At 40.5% G+C, this 23038-nt stretch overlaps 1 protein-coding gene across 2 annotated transcripts in view; it reads left to right on the top strand.

Moving 5' to 3' along the window:
- The window catches only part of OGFOD3 (2-oxoglutarate and iron dependent oxygenase domain containing 3), a 118816-nt gene that overhangs the window by 59540 nt on the left and 36238 nt on the right, over positions 1 to 23038 (top strand). For both annotated transcript variants that reach the window (XM_075216929.1, XM_075216930.1), the window contains exon 7: positions 6763 to 6916. In XM_075216929.1, coding sequence (XP_075073030.1) covers positions 6763 to 6916 — 154 coding nt within the window. The remainder of the gene's footprint in view (positions 1 to 6762; positions 6917 to 23038) is intronic.

The following is a 23038-nucleotide window of genomic DNA, read 5'->3' as shown; positions in this document are numbered from 1 at the left end:
ACCATTACCTTGAAGGGGTGTATTTGGTCTGCAACAATCTAGGTAGGTGGTATGTGTCAAAGTAACATCCATATGAATGCCAGGACCCAAGGTTTCCCAGCAGATCATTGCCCACACCATCACACTGCTTTCCCTCTTCCCACAGTGCATCCTGGTGCCATCTTGATTCATGAGACCAGGCCACTTTCTTCCATTGCTCCATGGTCCAGTTCTGGCACTCATGTGCCCATTGTAGGCACTTTTAGCGGGAGACAGGGGTCAGCATGGGCACTTTGAGTGGTCTGCAACTACACTGCCCAATACAAAGCAAGCTGTGAAGATTTGTGTGATCTGACACCTTTCAATCATGGACAGTGTTAATGTTTTAAGCAGTTTGTACTACAGTAACTCTTCTGTGGTATTGGACCAGAAGGGCTAACATTCGCTTCCACACACGTCAGTATGAAGGACCACTTTTGGGAGGTACTAACCACTGCATACCAAGAACACTCCGCAAGACCCACCATTTTGGAGATACTCTGGCCCAGTCGTCTAGCAACCACAATTTGGCCTTTGTCAAAGTCACTCAAATCCTTACGCTTGCCCATTTTTCCTGCTTCCTTCCAGGGCCGGAGTAGCCAATGTAGGCCCCTGGGCAAAGAGGTCCCCAGTAGTTTGTAAAGGCCTTCTTCCTCAGCCCTAAAGTATCAACTCCGCTCCTCCCATACATAGAAACTTACCTGGTCCTCTTCACTGCAGCCTGCAGACTCTGGGCGGCACCTTTTCTTTCTTCTTGCCCTGCTGTCATTGTGGTTCGCAGTATGCTGTTTAATGAGGAGGTCTTGTGAGACTATGTCATAGTCTCACAAGACCTTTTCACTAAGCAGCATGCTTTGCACCGCGGCCTCACTTACAGCAGGGCTGCTAACAGCATCAGATTTGCTATTAGCTGCACCTGCCTAACTTGAATAAATGGAACCCGATCACCAGCATTAAGTAAAAAGTTCTGTTAGAGCCCCCTGGCTCCCCGAGGCCCCTAGGCTATAGCCCAGAAGGACCAGTATGTTAATCTGGTTCTGCTTCTAACACATTAACTTCAAGAACTGACTGTGCACTTGCTGCCTAATATATCCCACCCCGTTGACAGGTGATCAATGTTTTCACTCGTCAGTGGTTTTAATGTTTTATGTGTGTGTGTATAAATGTATTATATATATAATGTATTAATATTATACACACACTGCTATATGATGCCCTGTACCACTGTCTGTAATGTCATGTGTAAGTATTGTTTGCTTTACTGTGCCATTATTGTTCTTTTACATCCTGCAAATGGGCCACGTAATGCAGAATGAGTAGATAATATTAATTATATTAAAAAATACTTTTTTGTCTGTTGCCATTGACTTTTCACTTGCTTCCAATACCATTAGCATCAGTGACTGTCACTGTGATGCAGTATAATATTAATAGTGATAGGTCAGGGAGTGACGCCTTCTGCATCAGAGTATAAGGACAGGGTAGGTGACAGGCGTGAGGAGCACCCAGGTAACAAGCATGAGAAGTGAACAGTTGAGAGACGTGAGAAGTGGGCATGTCATAGGCATAAGGAATGGGCAGGTTACAGGCTTGGGAAGAAGGCAGATGAAATTCTTGTGCAGATGGCAAGTAAATGAGTTCTATACTTGACAAAAATAATAAAACCGATTATATGAACACATGGCAGCAGAGCACAAAAGGAAGTCAAAGTGAAAATTCCTTTTAAAGGGACTGAAACCATCAGAAATATTGAATTGTGCCTAGCACAGGACAATGTCTAATATCTCTCTGTACAACCATTAAGCAGATATAGGGTATTGTAGCTGCTTCATCTTTTTGTGCTGTCAAATTTCTGGTCCTTTCCAGCCTAGGTATCCCCATGATGGTCGCACTCAACCCTAGTGCCTGCACCTATATTCCTTTATGCTGGACCGTGATCACAGATTATTGTAGAGGACTTTCATTATACAATAAGATTGACGGGCTTGATCTAGGAGGAGATAAAGGGATTATGGTGAAGAGACGCCAAACAATGACAATCATACTAAATGGTGAGCTCTGTACGATGATTCATCATAGAATCTGTGTAAAGTTTCATAACGAGAATATTATTATACATTAGAGATGCTCAGGCTCGGTTCCCCGAAAACTGAACACACCCGAACTTAGCAGATCCGAGTACCAAGCCGAGCCGACTCTGTACTTTAACGCGCTCCGGACTTGAAAACGAGGCAAAACGTCATTGTTACGTCGTTGAATCTCGCGAGTTTTGGATTCTATAAGTACCGCCCTTCGCGGCGATCCAGCACCATTTCACAGAAGAACACAGAAAGGGTAGCACAGTTCTTGGCAGTCTCTAGTACACTTGGGCAGCGTCATAGTTAGAAAAAAAAGAGGAGGGGTAGCAGTGTTCTTCAAAGTCTCCAGTTACATTCAGGAGAGTTCCATTGTTCCATTGCTAATTGTCTTTGCTGAAATAGAAATAATAGGGCTTCCAGGCTTGGTCTTCTAAATCAGCAGTCACATTGTACTGTGTTATGTAGGTAACACACAAAGAGAAGGGCTCCATTGCTACTTTGGTAATTGTCATTGCTGAAATAATAGGGTTGGCAGTGTTCTTCAAAATCTGCAGTTACATTGTACTGTGCCATAGCTCACCCAGAAATAGAAGAGGTGGCAGTGTTTAGTGCTGAAAAAGAAATTCAAATAATAGGGCTGGCAGTGTTATTAAAAGTCTTCAGTCACATTTTACTGTGCCATAGCTCATACAGAAACAGGAGGGGTGGCAGTGTCCTTGTCACTCTCCAGTCTTCAGTCACATTGTTCTTGTCAATCTACAGTCTCAGTCATGATGATACTAATTCCTCTACCTCATGTGCTAAAGCCTATGTTCAAGTGCACAGTGGTTTTAAGTCAGGGAAACCAAAATGTAAATAAAAAGCTTGTATCTTTTTAATGAAAAAAAACACCCCTCTAATAAAGGTGAAACTTTAATGTAGAAAAACATTAAATTGCCAAAATGCCATTCTACTCAAAATATTACCAAGTATATCAGCATCAGCTAGCTCTCTTCTCTCAGCTAGAGCTCAGCACCTGCAATCTACACTGTCATCATATTCACCCTCATCAGTGTGTACATCATCCTTAAACAATACTAATTAATCCCTGCTGGAATCCACCATCACAGAAGTCTGTGTACTTTGATGTACTTGCCGGTAATGGCCTTCCTCATGGAATTTGTAGTTCATTTTACGGAAGAGCTGTCACGATTTTTGGGGCTATTCTTTTAGACCAGACCAAATGTCAAAATGCTGTGCAGACTCATCTGCATCACCACTGGATGTCTTGGGAAAGTTTTTTGCTATCAGCAATTTCCAGAGAAACTGAAGGAGGAGATGTCATTGTGTCATGTACTACTTGAGCTGTTAGCTTGCTGACCAGGAGTCATTGCATCTCTTGAGATCTGGGTCAGTTGGAAAGAAAGACAAGACATAGCTCTTAAACCTAGGATCAAGCACAGTTGCCAAAATGTAATGATCCGATTTCAAGATGTTGATAACTCTTGGATCCCGGCGAAGCGAATAAAGTACTTAATCTACAAGTCCAACATAATGAGCGGAATTGCTTTGTTTCATTTCCTCCTTCAATTTCAAAAAGTCTAATTAGGGGAATCGCTTGACTCAAGCTAATAGTGATGCACTCTCTTCACAGGTGACTACTTTGAGTGGTTTCAGCACCTTGCACAACACGGAAAGTATTCTCCACTGCGCTGGACTAAAGTACATTTCCCTTAAATTTTATTCTTCTTGCAGCTGCTGCATTCTCCTACATGTTGTTGCAGAATCCCGAAAATTATCCTAAATATTTTGGGACACAGACAGCATCTCCTGCACGTCTCTGTCATTTTTAAAAAAGCTCTGCACCACCAAGTTTATTGTGTGAGCAAAACAGGGAATGTGACGGAATTCACCCAGCTGTAATGCTCTCACAATATTAGTTGCGTTATCAGAAATGACATATCCTGTGGAGAGTCTATGCGGGATAAGCCATGTTGCAATGACATCCCTTAGTTTTTGTAACAGATTGTCAGTTGTATGCCTCTTAGTGATGCCGCTGATACACAGAGTAGCCTGCTTCTGACAAATGTGACGTACATGCTGCTGCTGTTCCTGCTGGTGAAGGCGAATGAACAACCCAGTGGGCTGTCACAGTCATATAATCTTTAGTTTGCCCATTTCCAGTTGTCCACATATCTGTGGTTAAGTGTACAGTGGCTAGAATGGCATTTTGCAGCCCAATAATAACATTTTTATTTTTATTGTAGAGGTGAGGAGTAGCTTTGCAAGTGAAATGGTGTCGTGACGGAATTTGCTAACGGGGACACAAGACCTCAAGTAACTGTCTAAAACCAGCTGCATTAATAGTGGATATTGAACCCAGATCTAATACTAGCATAGTCGCCATGGCGTCTGTGATCCACTTTGCGACTGGGTGGCAGCTTTCATACTTGCTTCCTCTTGCAAAGGATTGTTTAACAGTCAGTTGTTGTAAACTACTAGTAGTCTTATTCTTGGTCTGCTTTTGGGATGAAGAGTCACCCCCAGCAGCAGCAACAGCAGTGTATATCTAAATCATGTTACATACATCTAAAGAACATTTCCAGAATCCGCACATATCTCACGCAAGACACTGCTAAAACCTTAATTCATGCACTTATCATCTCCCGCATTGACTATTGCAATTCCCTCCTTACTGGTCTTCCCAAAAACAGACTCAAACCCCTACAATCTATTTTGCATGCTGCGTTAAGACTGATTTTCCTTGCAAATCGTTATTCCTCTGTTGAATAACTCTGTATGTCTCTACACTGGCTGCCTGTCTTCTACCAAATCCAACATAAAATACTTTTACTAACCTACAAGGCCATCAACAAAGCTGTACCAACATACATCTCCTCTCTTGTCTCAAAATATCTCCCAACTCGGCAACTCCGTTCTGCAAAAGATCTGCGTCTCTCATCCACCCTCATTACATCCTCCCATTCCCGGTTACAGGACTTTTTTCGGGCTGCACCCACTCTATGGAACTCTCTCCTCTGGTCTACAAACTTTCAAGTGTTCTCTGAAAACCTACCTATTCAGACAAGCTTATAATATTCCTCAACCACCCTCCTAACCTCACTACCTTTAGCCTGTTACTGCCTGTTACACAATTTCACACAAGACAACTACCCCCTGACCAACATTGTTGTGTGACAGGATCATTTAGCTTATGAGTCACTTTTACCTTTGCAGTCTGGCTGGGCCAAGATGCAAAATGTATACTTAACCTCATGTGTCAATCTCCCATTGTCCCATAGATTGTAAGCTTGCGAGCAGGGCCTTCTCACTTCTTTGTCTGTTTTACCCAGTTTGTTTATTAGTTTATTATGTTTGTCCCCAATTGTAAAGCGCTACGGAATATGTTGGCGCTATATAAATAAATGATGATGATGGGACTAACGCTCAAGGATTCTTCTGAGGAGTCCTGGAGAGGGGAGGAGTCATCTCGCCTTAGAAACTTGGATGCAGGACTAACTTTTGAGGATATTGATGATGAAGGTGTTGGGGGTGTAGATTGCAGGTGCTGGGATCTAGCTGAGAGATGCGAGGTAGCTGATGCTGGACTGCTTGTTGTTATTTTTTAGCATAAGTTTCTGATTTTCACAAATGGCGTAACATGGATGAGGTTCCTAGATGATTAAGGTCCCTACCTCTACTGACTGGCATTACAATGCTACAAATGGCTAGACAACTGTTGTCAGGATTTGTGTAAAAATAATTCCACACATAAGAGGTGGATTTTTTGGTCTTATGTCCAGGCATGACAATGGCCTTCTTCTTATCACTGGCAAGAACTGCTTCTAGTGGTGCATGACTTGCCACCGTAGAGTTCATTAACAGCACTATTTGCTTAGGTGCCTTAAGCCCATTACTAGCTTGTTTTGTGGGGGCCCAAACAAACCAAGCACTTCAGCAACAAAAGTGTCAGTGCTTGTCGCTGGAGTGCTTGCTTTGTTAAACTGTACATGTCCTTTTCAATATCTTACATAACGGTGGGTGGGGAGGGGGGGGGGGCAAGGACAATTCCATCCTGCACCGCTTTTCTTTTCTGCCACTGCTGTGTGGAAATGTTTCCTAGATGTGCTATGAACTGCCGTGTGTTTGTGTCATTGCTCTGTCGTTTATCATCCAGCCGGGTCACTGCAGTCTTTGTTGGAAAGTTTATGAAAATAATATTGTGACCTGTGAGATGGTCAAAATTGTCTGGAAATGACTTGAAATTAGTGTTATTGAGGTAAATAATAGTCTAGGGGGGAGCACAATTATGTGATTTTAGCAAAAAAAAAAGTGATCCAAAACCAAAACACGCGAGGGCGGTTTTACCAAAACACAAAGTTAATCCAGATCCAAAACCAGAACACGGGGGTCAGTGAACATCTCTATTATACATTGATCCCTTAATATTTACATTAGACATATACAAAGGGAATATAAACAATAGGCTCAAGAAGCCTTTACAGTGATTACCAAGGTGCTTGCAATCAAGTTGCAGTGCTAGACGGACTGCCTGGTGCTTTTAGTGTAGAAAGTACTAGGATGATTGCTGTGCCTAGGAGTGTACATGGCTTTATAGTAAAATAATTCTGGAGAATTGGAAAGGACACATATATACATTTTTTTTTTCCATCTTTTCTCACTATAGGGATGTGAGACTGAGAATTCAGGAGGAAATTGCAAGAACATTTAATCTGGACGCCACCTCTCTGTATCTTACCAAACCCACTTTCTTCTCCCGTATGAACAGCTCTGAAGCAAAGACCACTCATGATGAATACTGGCACCCCCACATTGATAAGGTGAGGAGGCTCATTCTGGAATCTGCTCCACAGCAAATACTGGTGTTATCTATGTAGGAATCTGCTACTCATGACATCTCACTGCACTGTCTATTACGCAGGATAATTGATGCACCATGTCGTAAAGTGCGTACAGTATTTGACTGCATTATCCTGTTTGTTCAAATTATGTGAAGCAAAATTATTTTTGTATTTTAAGCTGCACTCATGTTTTAGCTATGTAAGCACAGGTATAATACATTGCTCTTTCTTGCAGTTGGTTGGGTGCCATAGGATTTTTGGTGTTTGCTTAATTTAGTTACATCCATGTGCGCACCCCATTTTGAAACACACATAATGCTATAGAATTGAAAAATATGTTTTATGATAGTTATCTAACCACGTAGTTCATGTTGGTACTTCCGAAATTATGAGCTAGAAGGCCAGGTTGAAGGGACGGGCATTATGCAGTATAGATGTTTTTTTTGGTTCATTATTATTTTGAAGTATTACTTTTTTGATAGAATAATAAGATTGGCACTCTAATGTCTGAGAGATGGTTGGTTAAAAGAAAAAGTCTTAGCAACATCATTTCCCACAGTAATGTGTGTTACGGGATTGGGTCCACAGCTGGTATTTCATTTACAACACCAAAGTAAGTGGCATGTCTTCTCCACATGTTAGCCCCTTTGTGACCAGAGCTGTTTCTCCCCTTAGCAGCCAAACCAATTCCCTAATGTTTCTGTTTTTGGTTTACAAAGGTGATTTTTTTAGGTATAAAGTATATAGAGCTTTCCTTTGGTAACATTTTGGAATAAATATTTTTAGACAAAGTTAGGGAAAAAAATGTATTAATTGTAAGACTTTATTAATGATTATTAACCTGGAAAGATTGATTGGTTTTATACAGTAGGTCTCCCCTTTTCCTTGCACTGTGTAAAACGAATGTATTAGAAATGAATACAGCTTCTTCTCTTACATCCCCTCTATGTGAATATAATAGTTCTGATAACCCGGAGAGTCCTATTACAGGACTCCCCTGCACTGCCTTGTGCTGGCGGATATCCTGGTGATGTCAATGCAGTGGCGGCATTTAAAGAATGCAGTGCTCCGTTTAGATGTGCACAGCAAATCTTTGGTGGCGTGGAAATTGGAGCTCTCAGTGCTGCTGTATATATGCAGCATGCAGTTGCAAAGAAGTTGATAAATTCAGAAGAATAATGATAATTTAATGTGTGGTAATTGGCTCCCGTACACTTTTAATTAATGGAAATTAAACAGCATGGATTACATAATTTGTGCAGCCATGTTCCACACACTCAACACCAGAATCTATAATGTTGTCAAATATGCGTTGTGGGAAAGTTTACATATATAATTGTTTTAAGCAAGGTATTTATTTCAACAATTGCAGCTTGAAATTTAGTGGTTCATTATGAGGACTGGATAAAGCCTTTACGCGTCAGCCTTTGAGTCATTGCATGACAGGGACTACCTACCTACCACCTACAACCTACTTCCAACCTGTTTTACACTCTTAAGGAATAGGATAATATGGTGTCAGCATATGAAACACTATAGATATAATAAAAGAGTAAGGGGAAACTTTATTCTACTACCCAAGGAAGATCCAGAAGCCTATTCTCTTAAATAGGAGGGACAGATTTGCATTCTCTATATAGACAATTGGGTAAAGATAACTCTTAATTCTTCTTCTTTTAACATTAGCTACATCTTGTCTTAAAGCAAGTTATTATTAATCTTCAATTTCCTGATATTTTCCATTGTTTTTCTCTTTCTTTTTACCTTTAGAGTGGTGCCATGCTACAAACACACCAGCATTCATAGCGCTCAGCCACTCCTTTGGTGACAGGTTGAAGGGAAAGGAGAACATTCCTCCCTGTCACATTTTCACATGGGAGCGATTATACTCTAAACACACTGCATAAATATTTTCTGAGCTTAATCAGGGGAGGAGCGTTCCTCTTTTACTTCAGTGTGGCACCACAGGAGCACCCAAGAGCTATGAATGCTAGTACTCTTCCTGAAAGCACCCATGTGCCACTCACCTAAGTTGTTTGACTAAGCTCTCAATACATTTTTTCTAAAAATCTTCATCTGCATGTTTGTGTGCCCCCAGTTGTGAAGTGGAACAACACGTTGCTAGCAAGATCTTCTGAATGTTCACTGCAGCTTGTAGCATTTCTGGAGATAAGTGCAGTAAATTTGAGGGAGGCAGTAACTACCAAACTCATGTGATTGTGTTAGTGAGAGCAGGGCTACATGTGACAGGCGCAGTGTCATGATAAGAGGGGAATGGAGGCAAGTAGGAAGCCACAGACTAAGGGGTCAATTTATCATTATTCTCCGTTAAGCATTATTTCTTATCGCAGCTATAAGAAATTAATTTTTGGATCTATTTATCATAAATGGGGCAGCACGGTGGCTTAGTGGTTAGCACTTCTGCCTCACAGCACTGGGGTCATGAGTTTGATTCCCAACCAGGGCCTTATCTGTGTGGAGTTTGTATGCTCTCCCCATGTTTGCATGGGTATCCTTCGGGCGCTCCGGTTTCCTCTCACACATGGGTCAGGAACTGAAGTGACCGAGTTCTCTGTACTGCGCTGTAAAATTAGTGGTGCTATATAAGTAGCTGTTGCTGCTGATGATGATGATTAGTCTAGCCAGGACAGCGATGCGGAAAAGTGTCTATCCCGGCGAAGACTTTTGCCGCCAGAGATCTTTTTTGCAAAGCAGCAACGTAAGAGTCCTCTTCCTGGTCAGCTTCTTTGTGTATTTACTGTGCATACGTGGCAAAAAGTTTTAAACTCGCTTAAAATGTGTATAATGATGAGTTTGTAACCCAGCAGGAATAGAACGGAAGTGAAGTTGCTGAAAGTGAGTTTGCATAACCGCAAAGCTATCCTGAAGATCATATAAATGTAATTTTATTAATTTATTTATTTCCCTTTGGTCTCATACAAATACATGCAAAGTGATGCAGTTATTGGAGACTACATTATATTGCATGGAAATAGTTTCTTTAACAATACTATGGTGGCTTTCTATTTCAGAATTACACACTTGTAAGGCTATGGACAGATTTATACAGAAATTATGTTATTGATGAAATATAGATAATAGATAATTTATTTGTTTTTAAGGCACAGGATGAGTTTCGATCCGGAGAGACTAGAATTGCCTATTCTGTTGTTACATTCCATGTTTCAATGACCTGCTGGGTCCTTCTAGCAGCAGCACTCCTGTTGGGAGAATTAATTGAAATTTCTCTCGAGCTCCTGAGCTGCAGCAGCTCCAGATATGTAGAAGGTAATAGGGGGCAGAGGTGACCTCCTCTCTCACCTCCTGCTGCGATGGGAACTTCCGTAAACAGAATCAGACTGTTAATCCCTATTGTCATTGTAACCCACAGTGTGACACACAGACAGATACCCGAAGAACTGTTAGACACAGAGAGGTTAAACGGTTGCCTTATGCTTCTTAGCACAGTATAGAGAACCTGCAGTGTTTATCCTATTTCTTTTTGCGCCCTTCTTGATCAGCAGCAACCACTAATGACTACTAACTGGAAGATCGTGACATAGGATTAAGAATTTTAATTTTAGATGCAATAAATCTTGGGAATGGGGCAAGTTTTTGAGATAAATGATATACTAGAGAATCAAGATACTCTATGCACATTATGCATATATAATTAAAGTGTGCCCATCGTCCTCACATAGTTTAAATGCTATAAACCCTGTCCTGAATACATCCTGAAAAGGTGAACTTTACTTTAAGCCTGGGTTGTGCACCATAATGTGCACTTTTGAAGCCAGTAATTCAATTATACAAGTCCACGGGGTTAATTGAGGAGCCAGGAGACATGAAAAACAACTCTGAAAAGTTGGGCACCAGCAGTAATGTTTTAGGAAAATTGGCTACCTGACTTCTAAAAATTGTCCAATATCTCTTTAAGTGATATTTTTGAGAATGCAGGCATTAATTTCACTAGTAGCTTTTGAAGGCATGTAGGACTTGCTGTACACAGTGTATACCATGGATGTTTGTAAAAAAAAAAAAATACCCGCTCAAAACTGTTAATTTTTTTCTCCTAAAATACTACTTGTTTTATCAACTGGACGGTACATAATTTGTGCCATTAAAAGTATAGAATGGGTCCTTTTGGGAAGTGAAAATGGCCATACACTCCTCTACACCGCAAGTAATGCCCCTAATAATGCGCCATCTCCACTCACGTATCTCTTTTCACTCTTCAAAATTAAACTTGTACTGCTCCACAAAACTAAGCGTACCAGTGCACCTATTCAGTACCACTTCCTTCCTAGTAGTCTTTCTCTGCAAATCAATACACTTTGGGAAAAATTTAAACGCACCGACCTCTACCAAGTTGCGATGTGTCACCAAAGAGTCATTTGTGATGCAACTCGTAGTTGAAGTGGCCAGTCTATCTCGTCTGATCATTGTAGATTTCTGCAGGCTGTGGTAAGGTACTACTCTAAATTTGCAGGTTTCTACATTTCTATTAAATTATGCTTTTCCCAGCATTAAGGATAATGATTTCTTTCATGGTATTCCATAAATGACATATTAAGCTATAAAATGAGCTGCCTGAGGTCTGGTGTTACATTAAATCTGGCAGGTAGCTTGACATCTGCTGTAATTTGCCTAGGCTTGCTTTTGTAACGGACTTACCTGATCCCCGCCGCTCCGTCCAGAAGTCGCACTTCCGCATCCAGGACCACGTGACCGCACCCGGAGGCGGTCACATGGCCTCAACCTAGAGGCGGGGATTTTGAATCCCTGTCAGGAGTGTCAGAGCAACACTTACCTGTTCCTGGCTCCTGCTCTTCGTGGATTGCTGTGTCTTCCAGTCTCCAGTGTCTTCCTGTGTGCTGATCTCTGCCTGCTTGACTACCCAGGCTCTCCTATCCCTGTGTACCGACCCGGCTTGCTGACCATTCTTCTGTTCTTGTGACCCGTGTACCGAACCTGGCCTGTTGACTCCGAGTTGCCTTCTGATTCTGCCTGACTCCATTCCTGTGTACCGAACCGGCTTGTCTGACTCCGCTACCTCCGCTCCACTCCGCTGTACTACATCTTGGGGCGAACCTGAGGACCGCGACCTGCGACTCCTGGCAGCGAAGCCCACCCCGCCTTGCGGCGGTTCTTGGTGAATACCGGGGAGATCGTTGGACTCCGCACCTCAGGTAAGCCAGCGCTAATCAAGATTAGTAGTAGAAGTATCCAGAATCTGTTACAGCTTTTCAATGCACACTATGGGCTAGATTTACTAAGAATCAAGTTTGGTGACAGTTTTAAGTGGTCCATACCACCGCATTTACTGTAGAGCCGTTTGAGGCTGCGATTTAAATTGGCTGGCGATGTGTGATGGATTGAAAAAGCTAAACCGCCATCCAAAAGACAGCACAGGGCAATTTTAATACCTGCTTCTGAATGGCTTGATAGCTCTAACATGCTGTTTAAGCATTTTTAATTTTGCCCCTTAATCAATAAATAATGATTGCCCCAATAGCTTAAATGTCAATGGTGCTTTCTCTTATGTTCTGAATGACAAAATAGCTCAAACAACATGCAGTTTGAGCAATCTCGCCACTCACAACCACCTCTTTAGTTTTGACCATTTGGATGGTGGTTTTGCAGTGGTTTTGCAAACCCCAGCTTAGTAAATCTGGCGGTTTGTATGTTCACCATTGTTAAAATCGGAATGGTGATTTGTAAAGTGGTGGTTTTGTAAAATGTAAATTCTGGCTGTTTTAATGGCAGTTTGGGCTTCAGTAAATCCGGAGGTTTTAAAACCGCTGAAAATACTGGCAAAAAAGCGGCGGTTTCACCAAACAGCCCTTTAGTAAATTTAGCCCCATGTGTTTTCAGTTGACAGCACTCTGCCAACAAGAGTGAAAAAGTGAGCGTTACCACAATAAGGCAGGACCATAGGTCCGTGATATAATGGTTAATTTTCTGGTTTTGACAGTATTATGTTGTAATATTAATATTTTATAATTACGTTTTGCCCTGCAGCATAACGTTATTTATTATTTCTAATTATTTCAATGTAATCCTGAAATTATATATATATATATAATATTTTTATTTTGACAAATTTGCAAGATATCAGGGCATGGTGGTAGGGACGAGTTTATTTCTGTTTCTACAAGTAAGGCCCTTGCTTGGTTGGCCGTGTACCCCAGGTATGTAGTCCTTTACATTTGGTGATATAAACCTTTAAACTTAATAAATCACTGAGATGTTTTCAGGCACACAAGGGATTTGCTTTAAGGGGAAGAAAGCGTGTCTATATACCCCATGCAATAAATAACCGCTCCAAAATTGGCATATGTAGGTTTTGTGAGATTGAATAAATATCATCTTTCAATCAGCAACTCTAATAACTACAGAACTCCCCCGAGAGGGAGCGGAAAGAGCACCACAATCCCACCAGGCCACACTTCACCAGCATTCAGAAAGTAAACACTGACATTCTCTGCATTTCTACTTTGCTTTGGTCTCTATTCCTTGTGTATGTTTCATTTTCAAAGAGACCAGAGGAGATGCAGTGGATCGATATGATGCTTTGTTATTATTAACTGACATTATCCGTAAGGCAAAACCTCTCAGTCAGTTTACTACTAGTCTGTTAACATAAACACTTAAACACCTAGCTGCACTGGCATTCCTCACTGCAGCATCTTTATCAGCATTATTTTAGAAATATGTTAAAAAAGTAAGTGTTTTGACTGCAGTAAAACTAATGTACCATTGACTTTGTGTACTACAGTGTGCAGTCATCTACCACTATTCAAACTATTTACTTGAAACTATTGTCCCTAAATACTTGTAAAATAATATACTGTATTCTCATAAATATTGCTTCATTTTGCAAAAGGCCTGCCACTACTGAGGAGCAGTTGATGGGTGCACTTAAAGACAAAGTGAAAATATAAAATAAGCATTAGAAAAGCACAACAACTTTCTCAGGCCAAGAACAAGCAATGGCCATCAAGGTAAAACCGGTTAACTCCATTGTTTTACTAATTGATTGATCCTTTTCCTTTTTTGTGTCTAAGTCTTTATTCTCGTAAAATAGCGGAGGTCCTACCCTAGAATTTCTAACTTTCTGAAACCTAGAGCAGAAGTGATGAGAGCTGATTTTGTTAAAACAAAAAATCGCCTTCGTTGTTTTAGAGCAAAGTGTGCACACTCCTAAAGCAGAACCGAGAAGGTGATATTGCACTGGGATCCAGGGGCTTGCTTTACAGGCTTCCTCCACCTGCTAGAACCTGCTTGTTTCTTGCAACTTGGCTTCAGTTGTGCGAAAAGTCAGAACTTTGGGGGGGGAAGTTGTAAAGGGAGCTATGAGCTAGAGGTACAAGAAATAATGCATATTAATGATATCCTTTAATTTTTATTTGATTCAAATGTATTTTCTTTCTCTTTAATTTTTAGTTTCCTTAAGAAAATTTATTCTAGGGCTTTCAAAGTGTTCAAAAGTTTTTCAGCCACTGTAGAATCTGGATACAGACGTGCTTTGCTGTTTAACTTTGATCATAAGGAGAGACTAGCTGTGAGGGTTATTTGAATTATACCTTCCTTTGTCACTGCCACATAATGACTTTGGCTCTTTTACATCCATCTTGTCTAATCGGCAATCTTTTGATCAGCGAAGATTCCTGCAGAGTCTGGCATCACCTGGTATCAAGAAATTACTTTTATCACTGGACATAAATGTTCACTCTACAGCCAGGCATGGGCCTGGAAATACTGTTGACTACTGTATTAAAGAGCCACAGACACATACAGATCACCTGACTTACAGACCTGCCTGCTCAGAGTAAAATATTTGTGTTATTGTCTAATATCACTTGCAGTCATTTATAATAAAAGCAAGATGGATGTACAAAGACTATTGACATATCCCAAAAAGTTAACAGTTTGGGAAACGAACTATAGACTCTTGCAACTTTAGGAGGCGAGATATAATGTTAGGGCTGGTCTGGACAAAGGGCCAGACTGTTAAAGATCTACTAGTGAGGAAGAGGCTTGGGAATGAGGACTTTGGCTTTGATTATGAACCTGATAATGAGTTAGCTAGGAGCTAATGACAAACCCAACATGGCTCAGCTTGTAATATTGATGATTATCTGGCTTGTTGTTGGTCTAACACCACCCACTACAAAACTGGTGACACAGGGATATTTCTCAAGGTAAAGATGTATTGCAATAGATGCTTTCTCCCACTGAAATGTGCCTAAAGAACTGTAGGTATGATGTGTAAACCTTAACATCTCATATATATATATATAACTTCTGAAACAAAATACAAATTTCTATATATCTAAACCAATGTGTCACTTCTCTTCATTAAGGTTAAACTATGTTTATGACAGCTCAACATAAGCTCCCCCTTTCGCCCCCCCCTTTCCTTACCTAAATGGCATCTGAAGGGATGTTATATATATATATGTCATAACTAGATTTGTGGCTAGTAGAAAGGGAGGGCAGGTTAGGGGAGTAAAACAAATGCTGTCACATTCATGGTTTCCGTTCTCGGGGAAAGCTCGCTGTATGCTGAAATGGTAAGGCCTGTGCTTCCAGCTGTCACTTTCCCTGACAAATGCCATTTTGTTGTGGCAGGGAAGAGGAGGTGTGATGGAAGTGTGCTTTTATCATCACAGTTTTAAATGACCAGCAGTCTTTGGGGCAGGAGTATATCCTCAGGGACATTAGCCAAAAACCTGTGAGAAAATTTTATTTTATCGGATGCTTCAGTCAGAATAAGTTGCAGACCCATACATTTTAAAAAAAATAAAAATATATATATATTTAGTTTATATATTTTAGTATCAGGACTACAAGTGTCAAATATTGAATGCGGAGTGATAAAGAGGTTGTTGTCGATGTGCACTCTGAAATGATGCGTGAGCCCCCACCTTCCTTCAGTGATTAATGAACAGCTACATTGTGTCAGCTAACTAGTCAGAAGACAGCACAGATAAAGGTTTGTCCGGATTATAGATATAGAACATTTCAGTGAAGTCAAATCATGACCTCAAGTGGTGGGCACTTGAGAAGCGCTGCAAGCTTGGGTGAGGGAGGGCACGGTTGTCATAATTAAAGTGAAGTCATGGTGAAATCAAGTGATGCAGGATTATATGCTGGTAAAATAGTGAAAATTTGTCAATTGGTGTAAAAGTATATGCTGGTCAAATGAGCAGCACTGCATGCTGGACATATAGGTGTCTGTCTACTATCAAATGGTGCAGCATTATTGGCCAGATTGGGCTGTAGGTTGCATAACAAAAGCAGGAAAACAGAGCGTGCACTAAGTACCTCTAAATTCTATGTACTTTTAACAACCTTTTGGATATACCCATTGAATTTCCCCTGGTGTGATCAACAGAATTTGCCTGTCTCGGGAGAATTTTCCCCGACAACCACTGCTACATACAGCTTAAATGAGGGTTCCTTAGTGCCTCTTTAATATGTAGTATATTGTAAAATTTTGCAAGAAATTGATTGTGTTCCTTCACGTTAGTTCTGTGTTTTGTCTGTTCTTATAGTCTACCAGTGGTTGCTACTTTGATTCATTAGAGAAGTCCAGTCAATCCCCATGCCACAGCAGACATCCAGGAAAAAGTTGCGTTTTTACGCAGCAATGACTTTATACGTAGAAGCAAGGGGCCTGGACACTAAACTTCAGTTCTGCCAGTTAAACTCATTACGTAGCAATATTTTATTGCATCTGCAATATATTTACTCTTTATTTACAGCTTAGCAGTATACATATGTACACAAGAACTAAATTATTCAAAATACTTAACATAAGTGTCAAGAATAGACTTCTCTGGATACTCCCTAATTTAATATCTTATCATATATTCACAGTCAGACAATATATCACCTCTATTTTGTCAGGAAAACCTATCCTAACTACCTTTACTGGTCACAAACCGCCCTTTCATCACCATCATCATCATCAACATTTATTTATATAGTGCCAGCAAATTCTGTAGCGCTTTACAATTGGGAACAAACATTAATAAACAATACTGGGTAATACATACAGACAGAGAGGTAAGAGGGCTCTACTCGCAAGCTTACAATCTATGGGACAATGGGAGTTTGAAACACAAGGGCACATGCTACATCATATTGCACATTGGACCAGCTAGAATGCAAAGGTAAAGAGTATTGAGTGGGCTGTGTGACCAGTCACACATCAATGTTGGTCAGAGGGTTGTTGTCTTGTGTTAGCTGTGTAGAGGGTGGTAATAGGGTAACCTAGAGAGATTAAGATGCTGGTTGAGGAATATCATAAGCTTGTCTGAAGAGGTCACTTTTCAGAGAACGCTTGAAGGTTTGAAGACTAGAGGAAAGTCTTACTGTGCGAGGGAGGGAATTTCACAAATTGGTTGCAGCCCAAAAAAAGTCCTGTACCTGGGAATGAGAGGATGTGATGAGAGTGGAAGAGAGACACAGATATTTGAGACAAGTGAGGAGATGTATGTTGGTGCAATTTTGTTGACGGCCTTGTATGTTAGTAGAAGAATTTTATTTTGAATTTGTTGAAAAACAGGCAACCAATGTAGAGACTGACAGAGTGACTCAACAGAGGATGAACGGTTTGCAAAGAAAATGAATCTAGCCACTGCGGGCAAAACAGATTGTAGGTGTTCAAGTCTGATTTTGGAAGACCAGTAAAGAGGGAATTGCAATAGTCGATGCGGGAGAGAATGAGTGCATGAATTAAGGTTTTTGCAGTGTCTTGTGTGAGATATGTGTGCATTCTGTAAATGTTCTTTAGATGTATGTAAAACATAGTTGCTAAGCTTTAACGATTGGCCTCCGGGAGTCTCTGTGTAGAGGTGGGTATGAGGGGGCAAGGATCCGTGAATCGCTGCATTTTGGCCCTGCCCCCTGTGACACAATGATGCAAAGGCGTCATTTTAGCACGGGGACGGGGCAAAGTGATGCGATTCCTGGAGAATCGCATCATGGAGGCTTCTGCCCACTTCACTAGGAAGTGGAGAGATGCAGGAGAATTGTCAGCTCTCCCTGGAGTCCGGGAGACCTACCCGAAATTCGAGAGTCTCCCGGGCATTCCGGGACAGTTGGCAAGTATGATGTAACATGATTTAGATATAGAGTCGATGTTGGAAATAAACGATAGTTGTGAGTCAAGGATTACACCTAGGCAGCGAGCTTGCGGGATGGGATTTATGGTCATGTTATCAACAGAAATAGAAATGTCAGGCAGGAAGCTTCTGTTTTTGGGTGGGAATATTATTAATTCAGTTTTTGAAAGATTGAGTTTGAGTTGGCGAGAAGACATCCAAGATGAAATGGCAGAAAGACAGTCAGTAACACAAGACAACACAGATGGTGAGAGATCAGGAGAGGATAGATAGATTTGTGTATCATCCGCATAGAGATGATACTGAAATCCAAAGGAGCTTATTAGTTTTCCAAGAGAAGTGTTGTAGATAGAGAATAGCAGAGGACCTAGAACTGAGCCTTGTGGTACTCCAACCTATAAAGGAAGCGGAGCAGAGGTGGATCCAATTAAACACTGAAAGAGCGATTAGATAGGTAGGATGAGAACCATGATAGGATAGTGCCTTCAAGACTTAGGGATTGTAGCGTTTGTATGGGGAGAGAGTGGTCAACAGTGTCAAATGCAGCAGAGAGATTCAGGAGAATTAGAAGAGAGTAATGGCCTTCAGTTTTTGCTGTGATCAAATCATTGACAACCTTGGTCAGCGCAGTCTCTGTGGAGTGTTGAGAGTGAAAGCCTGACTGAAGAGGATCCATTAGGTTGTTTGCTGTAAGAACGTGTGTGAGGTGAGTGTAGGCAATTCTCTTGAGAAGCTTGGAGGGGCATGGGAGCTGAGAGATGGGGCAGTAATTTGAGAGAGAGTTTCGGTCAAAATTTTGTTTTTTCAAAATAGGAGTAATCACTGCATGCTTGAATAGTGATTGAAAAATACCAGTAAATTACAGATTTTAGTTAGAGGTGGAATGAGCACAGAAGACAGGGACCTACCAAATTGTGAGGGTATGGGATCAAGAGGACATGAAGTAGAATAGGAAGATGAGAAAAGGGTAGAAACTTCCTCTTCATTTGTGGGATCAAATGAAGAGAGAGTGTCAGAGGGTGCTACAAAGAAATTGAGCTGATTGCTTGTTGAGGGAGATGATACCATTTCAAGTCTGATCTTATCTATTTTGTCCTTGAAATAGGAAGCAAGATCCTGGGCACTGATGGTAGTCAGAGGGTTTGCGGTAGGAGGATTGAGAAGATATTTAAATGTGTTAAAAAGGCGTTTGGGGTTAGAAGCCTGAGCATAGATGAGAGATTGGAAGTACCGTATATACTCGAGTATAAGTCGACCCGAATATAAGCCGAGGCACTTAATTTTACCACAAAAAACTGGGAAAACTTATTGACTCGAGTATAAGCCTAGGGTGGGAAATGCAGCAGCTACTGGTAAGTTTCAAAAATAAAAACAGTGCTGGATATCGTTAACACTGGGCTCCCAATAATACAAACGTGAGGTTGTAAATGAATATATCAAAATTTATTGTTATTAAACATCAATAAAATTTTATAAGTACATAATATATACCAATATCCTAATAAATTGTACACAAATGGTTAAACTAAATCCTCTGCACTTGGTATCAAGCCTAATAGGTGAACACAGATATAAATAACATTCACTAAAGACAACTCAGATCATTAATATATAAATCAATGAGACAGTCTGTGGATACTAAATACATGTGCCAGTTAAGTTTATTCGTCTTTAGAAGGTGATGAGCAGTTACTCCTAAGTGTTCAGAACAGTATAGTAATTTAGGCTTTAGTAATGCAAAAGATGCTGCACATACACTAAATAGAATTTGATATAATAGCTCAGATAAAGATAAGTTTGATTTTGTTTGCTGGAAGAAACATTTTAACAGAACAATACAATTTGCTTTGTGTGATTTAACCCTTATTATACTTGAAGTTTGGGATGTTTTTAGACTTTTCAATGATTTCACAGTTATGCAAAAGAATCTTCAGACACTTATTAATAGGTGACAAAAAATGAAAATATTGGACTTTATAAAACTGCTGCAAATAATTGCAGTGGATAAGTCAGGGTACTCACATGTGTCTCTGACCAGCGTGGCTAGATGGAAATATCCCGGTCTTTAGCTTTGACTGACAGGCTTCTTTTCATTTAACTTTATTGTTCCATGTGCAATGAACACACAAAAACGGGCTACAATAAAATGGTGGCTGACAGTGATCCATAGAGGCTGCAGATGCCTGCATATGAGCGGGGGAGACTGGAAAACGGAGACCAGGTAAGTGGGACTCGAGTATAAGCCGAGGGGGGCTTTTTTCAGCACAAAAAATGTGCTGAAAAACTCGGCTTATACACGAGTATATACGGTATGTTTGTTTTGCAGTCTCCTGAGCATTTCTTCAGGAGTGATAGATACCAGTATATGTGATGAAATCATTAAAGGCACAAGATTTACACCAGTGACGTTCTGCTTTGCAAAAAAGTTTTTGTAGAGTTCATAATACTTTAGTGTGCTACGGTTGGCAGCGAAGTCTACGTGGAGTATTTAGAGTCGCTGGAGCCACTTGATCTAGGGCAGTTGCTAGGGTTTGGTGAAAATGGAGTACTGTCCTATCAGGGGAGGAGAATGTAGCAATTGGGGAGAGAAGGTGTTGAAGAGAGGTGGAAAACTGTTGAAGATCAATAGAGTTTATATTCCTGCGGTTGTGAGGAGGCTTGGGAGAGTTTGACACTGGGGAGGGTAAAGCACTTGGGACTTGGAAGTGTTTACAGTATATGGTTACACATGATCCCAGCACTCAATCTTCTTCTCACGTATCACACAGGTTACAGATTTGCTGAATTGCCCGCAAACAGCGCTCTCACAACCACACCCACTTTGGTCTTGCCACCACCTATTGAATAAGGGCAATAGGACCCTACTATCCTGTACCACACTAGCACACCATAAGCTCTCCTTGTTACACACAGTTAGCAAGGCACACACCAGCAATCAAAGGGTTAGCCACTAACCCCTCAAGGCTCTATGACACAAATGTATATGCAGGCACACACTAGGCTTGGTATGCAAATGTATTCGCAATTCACACCTCAACAATGAAAGGTTTTAGCATGGTAAAGCAATCTTATCTCTTCTACACAGACAATGAATTTGTTCAGAGCAATAAGGACATGAGCTATTACATTTTTAGATTTAATATACAAAATGAACAATTAAAACAACTAAGATGACATGACATGTATAACAAGCAAAACAGATTAAAATAAAAGGATTAAATTCAGAGTATAACTTACAGATAAGTGGTATATTCTGGAAATTGAAGTGAAGATGGACAGCTTATCAATAATGATTGATTTTCCAAAAGACTGACAATTTGCCTTTTCACAACACAGGTTTTTTAAACAAAATGAAATAGGATGGTCTTCAAAGGGGACAGTTTGATGTTAATAGGAGGGCAGAAATGTGCCCTGGGTGTCACTATAGTTTGCTCACAAATATTCCAAAAGTTTTGAACTTTGGTAACTCTTCACCAATATATATCCCAGAGACATAACTCCCCCTTCAATAAACCAGTCATAATCTCCCGCACATTTAAATACCAAACATGATTGAATTATAACAATGTGACATACCTTTCCCAAAGACATGTGACTACAGCTGTTCCCTGATACCGCTAGTACCTGTAATAATTCATAACCCTGGTGTGATTTCTGCTCCTCAGTATGGAATGGCACACAGATTTCACAAAATATGAAAACATTTTCTTTGAAGTTCATATTTCTATATATCTGTATTTGTAGCCTTTAAATGCTGCCTTTGTCTGCAAGGATGTCAAGCTGTGAATTGCTCCAAAAAGTCTATTCAGGTGTTGCAAAAAAAAGCTAACTTGTGTCAGGATATAGCTCACCGCAGGGGCCTTTGAAGCTGCAACAGATGACACTGCTATCTTCTAACACCTGGATGTGCAGAGCCACCAAATAAACATACAACAGTCCTTCTGACTTTTAAATAAACACTTCAGTTATAATTTAGGCCTTATTCCCCACAATTATGTGATGGGTTAACCCTTATAATTGTAAGTTCTCTATGTTCACGACAATAAGGAACAAAAAGCATATGCAATATCAAAGTGACAAAATGCACAAAGCAAAAATGAGAAACTGTGGGAATGTTCCAAACCCCCAACCCAGACTCCAAATGACAATAATAGAAATGATTCTAGGCTTACCACAGAAGATATTGCTGACCACACACTGTAAATGTTTTAAATATGAGCATATGGACAATACTCTATATCATCCTCATAAGATTTTCTAATGGAATATATTGCAGTGTTCAGTTAATTTTAATTTTGCACAATTTTTTTATTTGCTAGTCATACTACACAGACCGTTCTAATAGTCTAGCACGGCTTTCCATTAGACTTCTAAATAGCATAGTCTGTGCAGCATGTGCCTTAAAGTATGACACCCTGGCCCTCTGTACTCCACACTCATTACCTGGTGCCTAGTTTGGCTCAGCTGCCAGGGCCATCGCTGAGGACACCAAGCAGTAATGTATTGGAGGTTGCTTACTTAGCATCCTGTCTGTGGATATATTTCTCCTTTTAGATCAACTTAAGAGGACTTGTGAGTGACCAACCAAATATTCCATGGCAGCGACAATGTATCACATTTTTTAATGCCAATAGTCGTAATTTGTTGGGCAGTTTTAGCATTCTGGGCTACTAATTTTTATAATCCTCTTTGGAGCTCATAAGTGGACATAATGTTGTCACAAGCAAATAAGTTATTGATGGGAGTTCAAACATATTGAATTAGAAACTGAGCACAACTTTATATAATGATAACGTACCTATATGTAGGTATTGGCACAGAAGTCTTGTTGGTGGGTATTGGAGACAAAGTGAGGCACAGGTCAGAGGTGGATCTAAGAGGACATGATGGTGAGTATTTCGAGATGAGGTTTGAGATATATAAAAGGTGGTGGTGTTGAGGACTTTGTAGGTGACAGTAAGTAATT

The sequence above is a fragment of the Mixophyes fleayi genome, chromosome 6, assembly GCF_038048845.1.
Source record: "Mixophyes fleayi isolate aMixFle1 chromosome 6, aMixFle1.hap1, whole genome shotgun sequence".
NCBI lineage: Eukaryota > Metazoa > Chordata > Amphibia > Anura > Limnodynastidae > Mixophyes > Mixophyes fleayi.
Note: the sequence above shows the minus strand (reverse complement) of the source record. Positions and strands in the feature narration are given on the sequence as shown.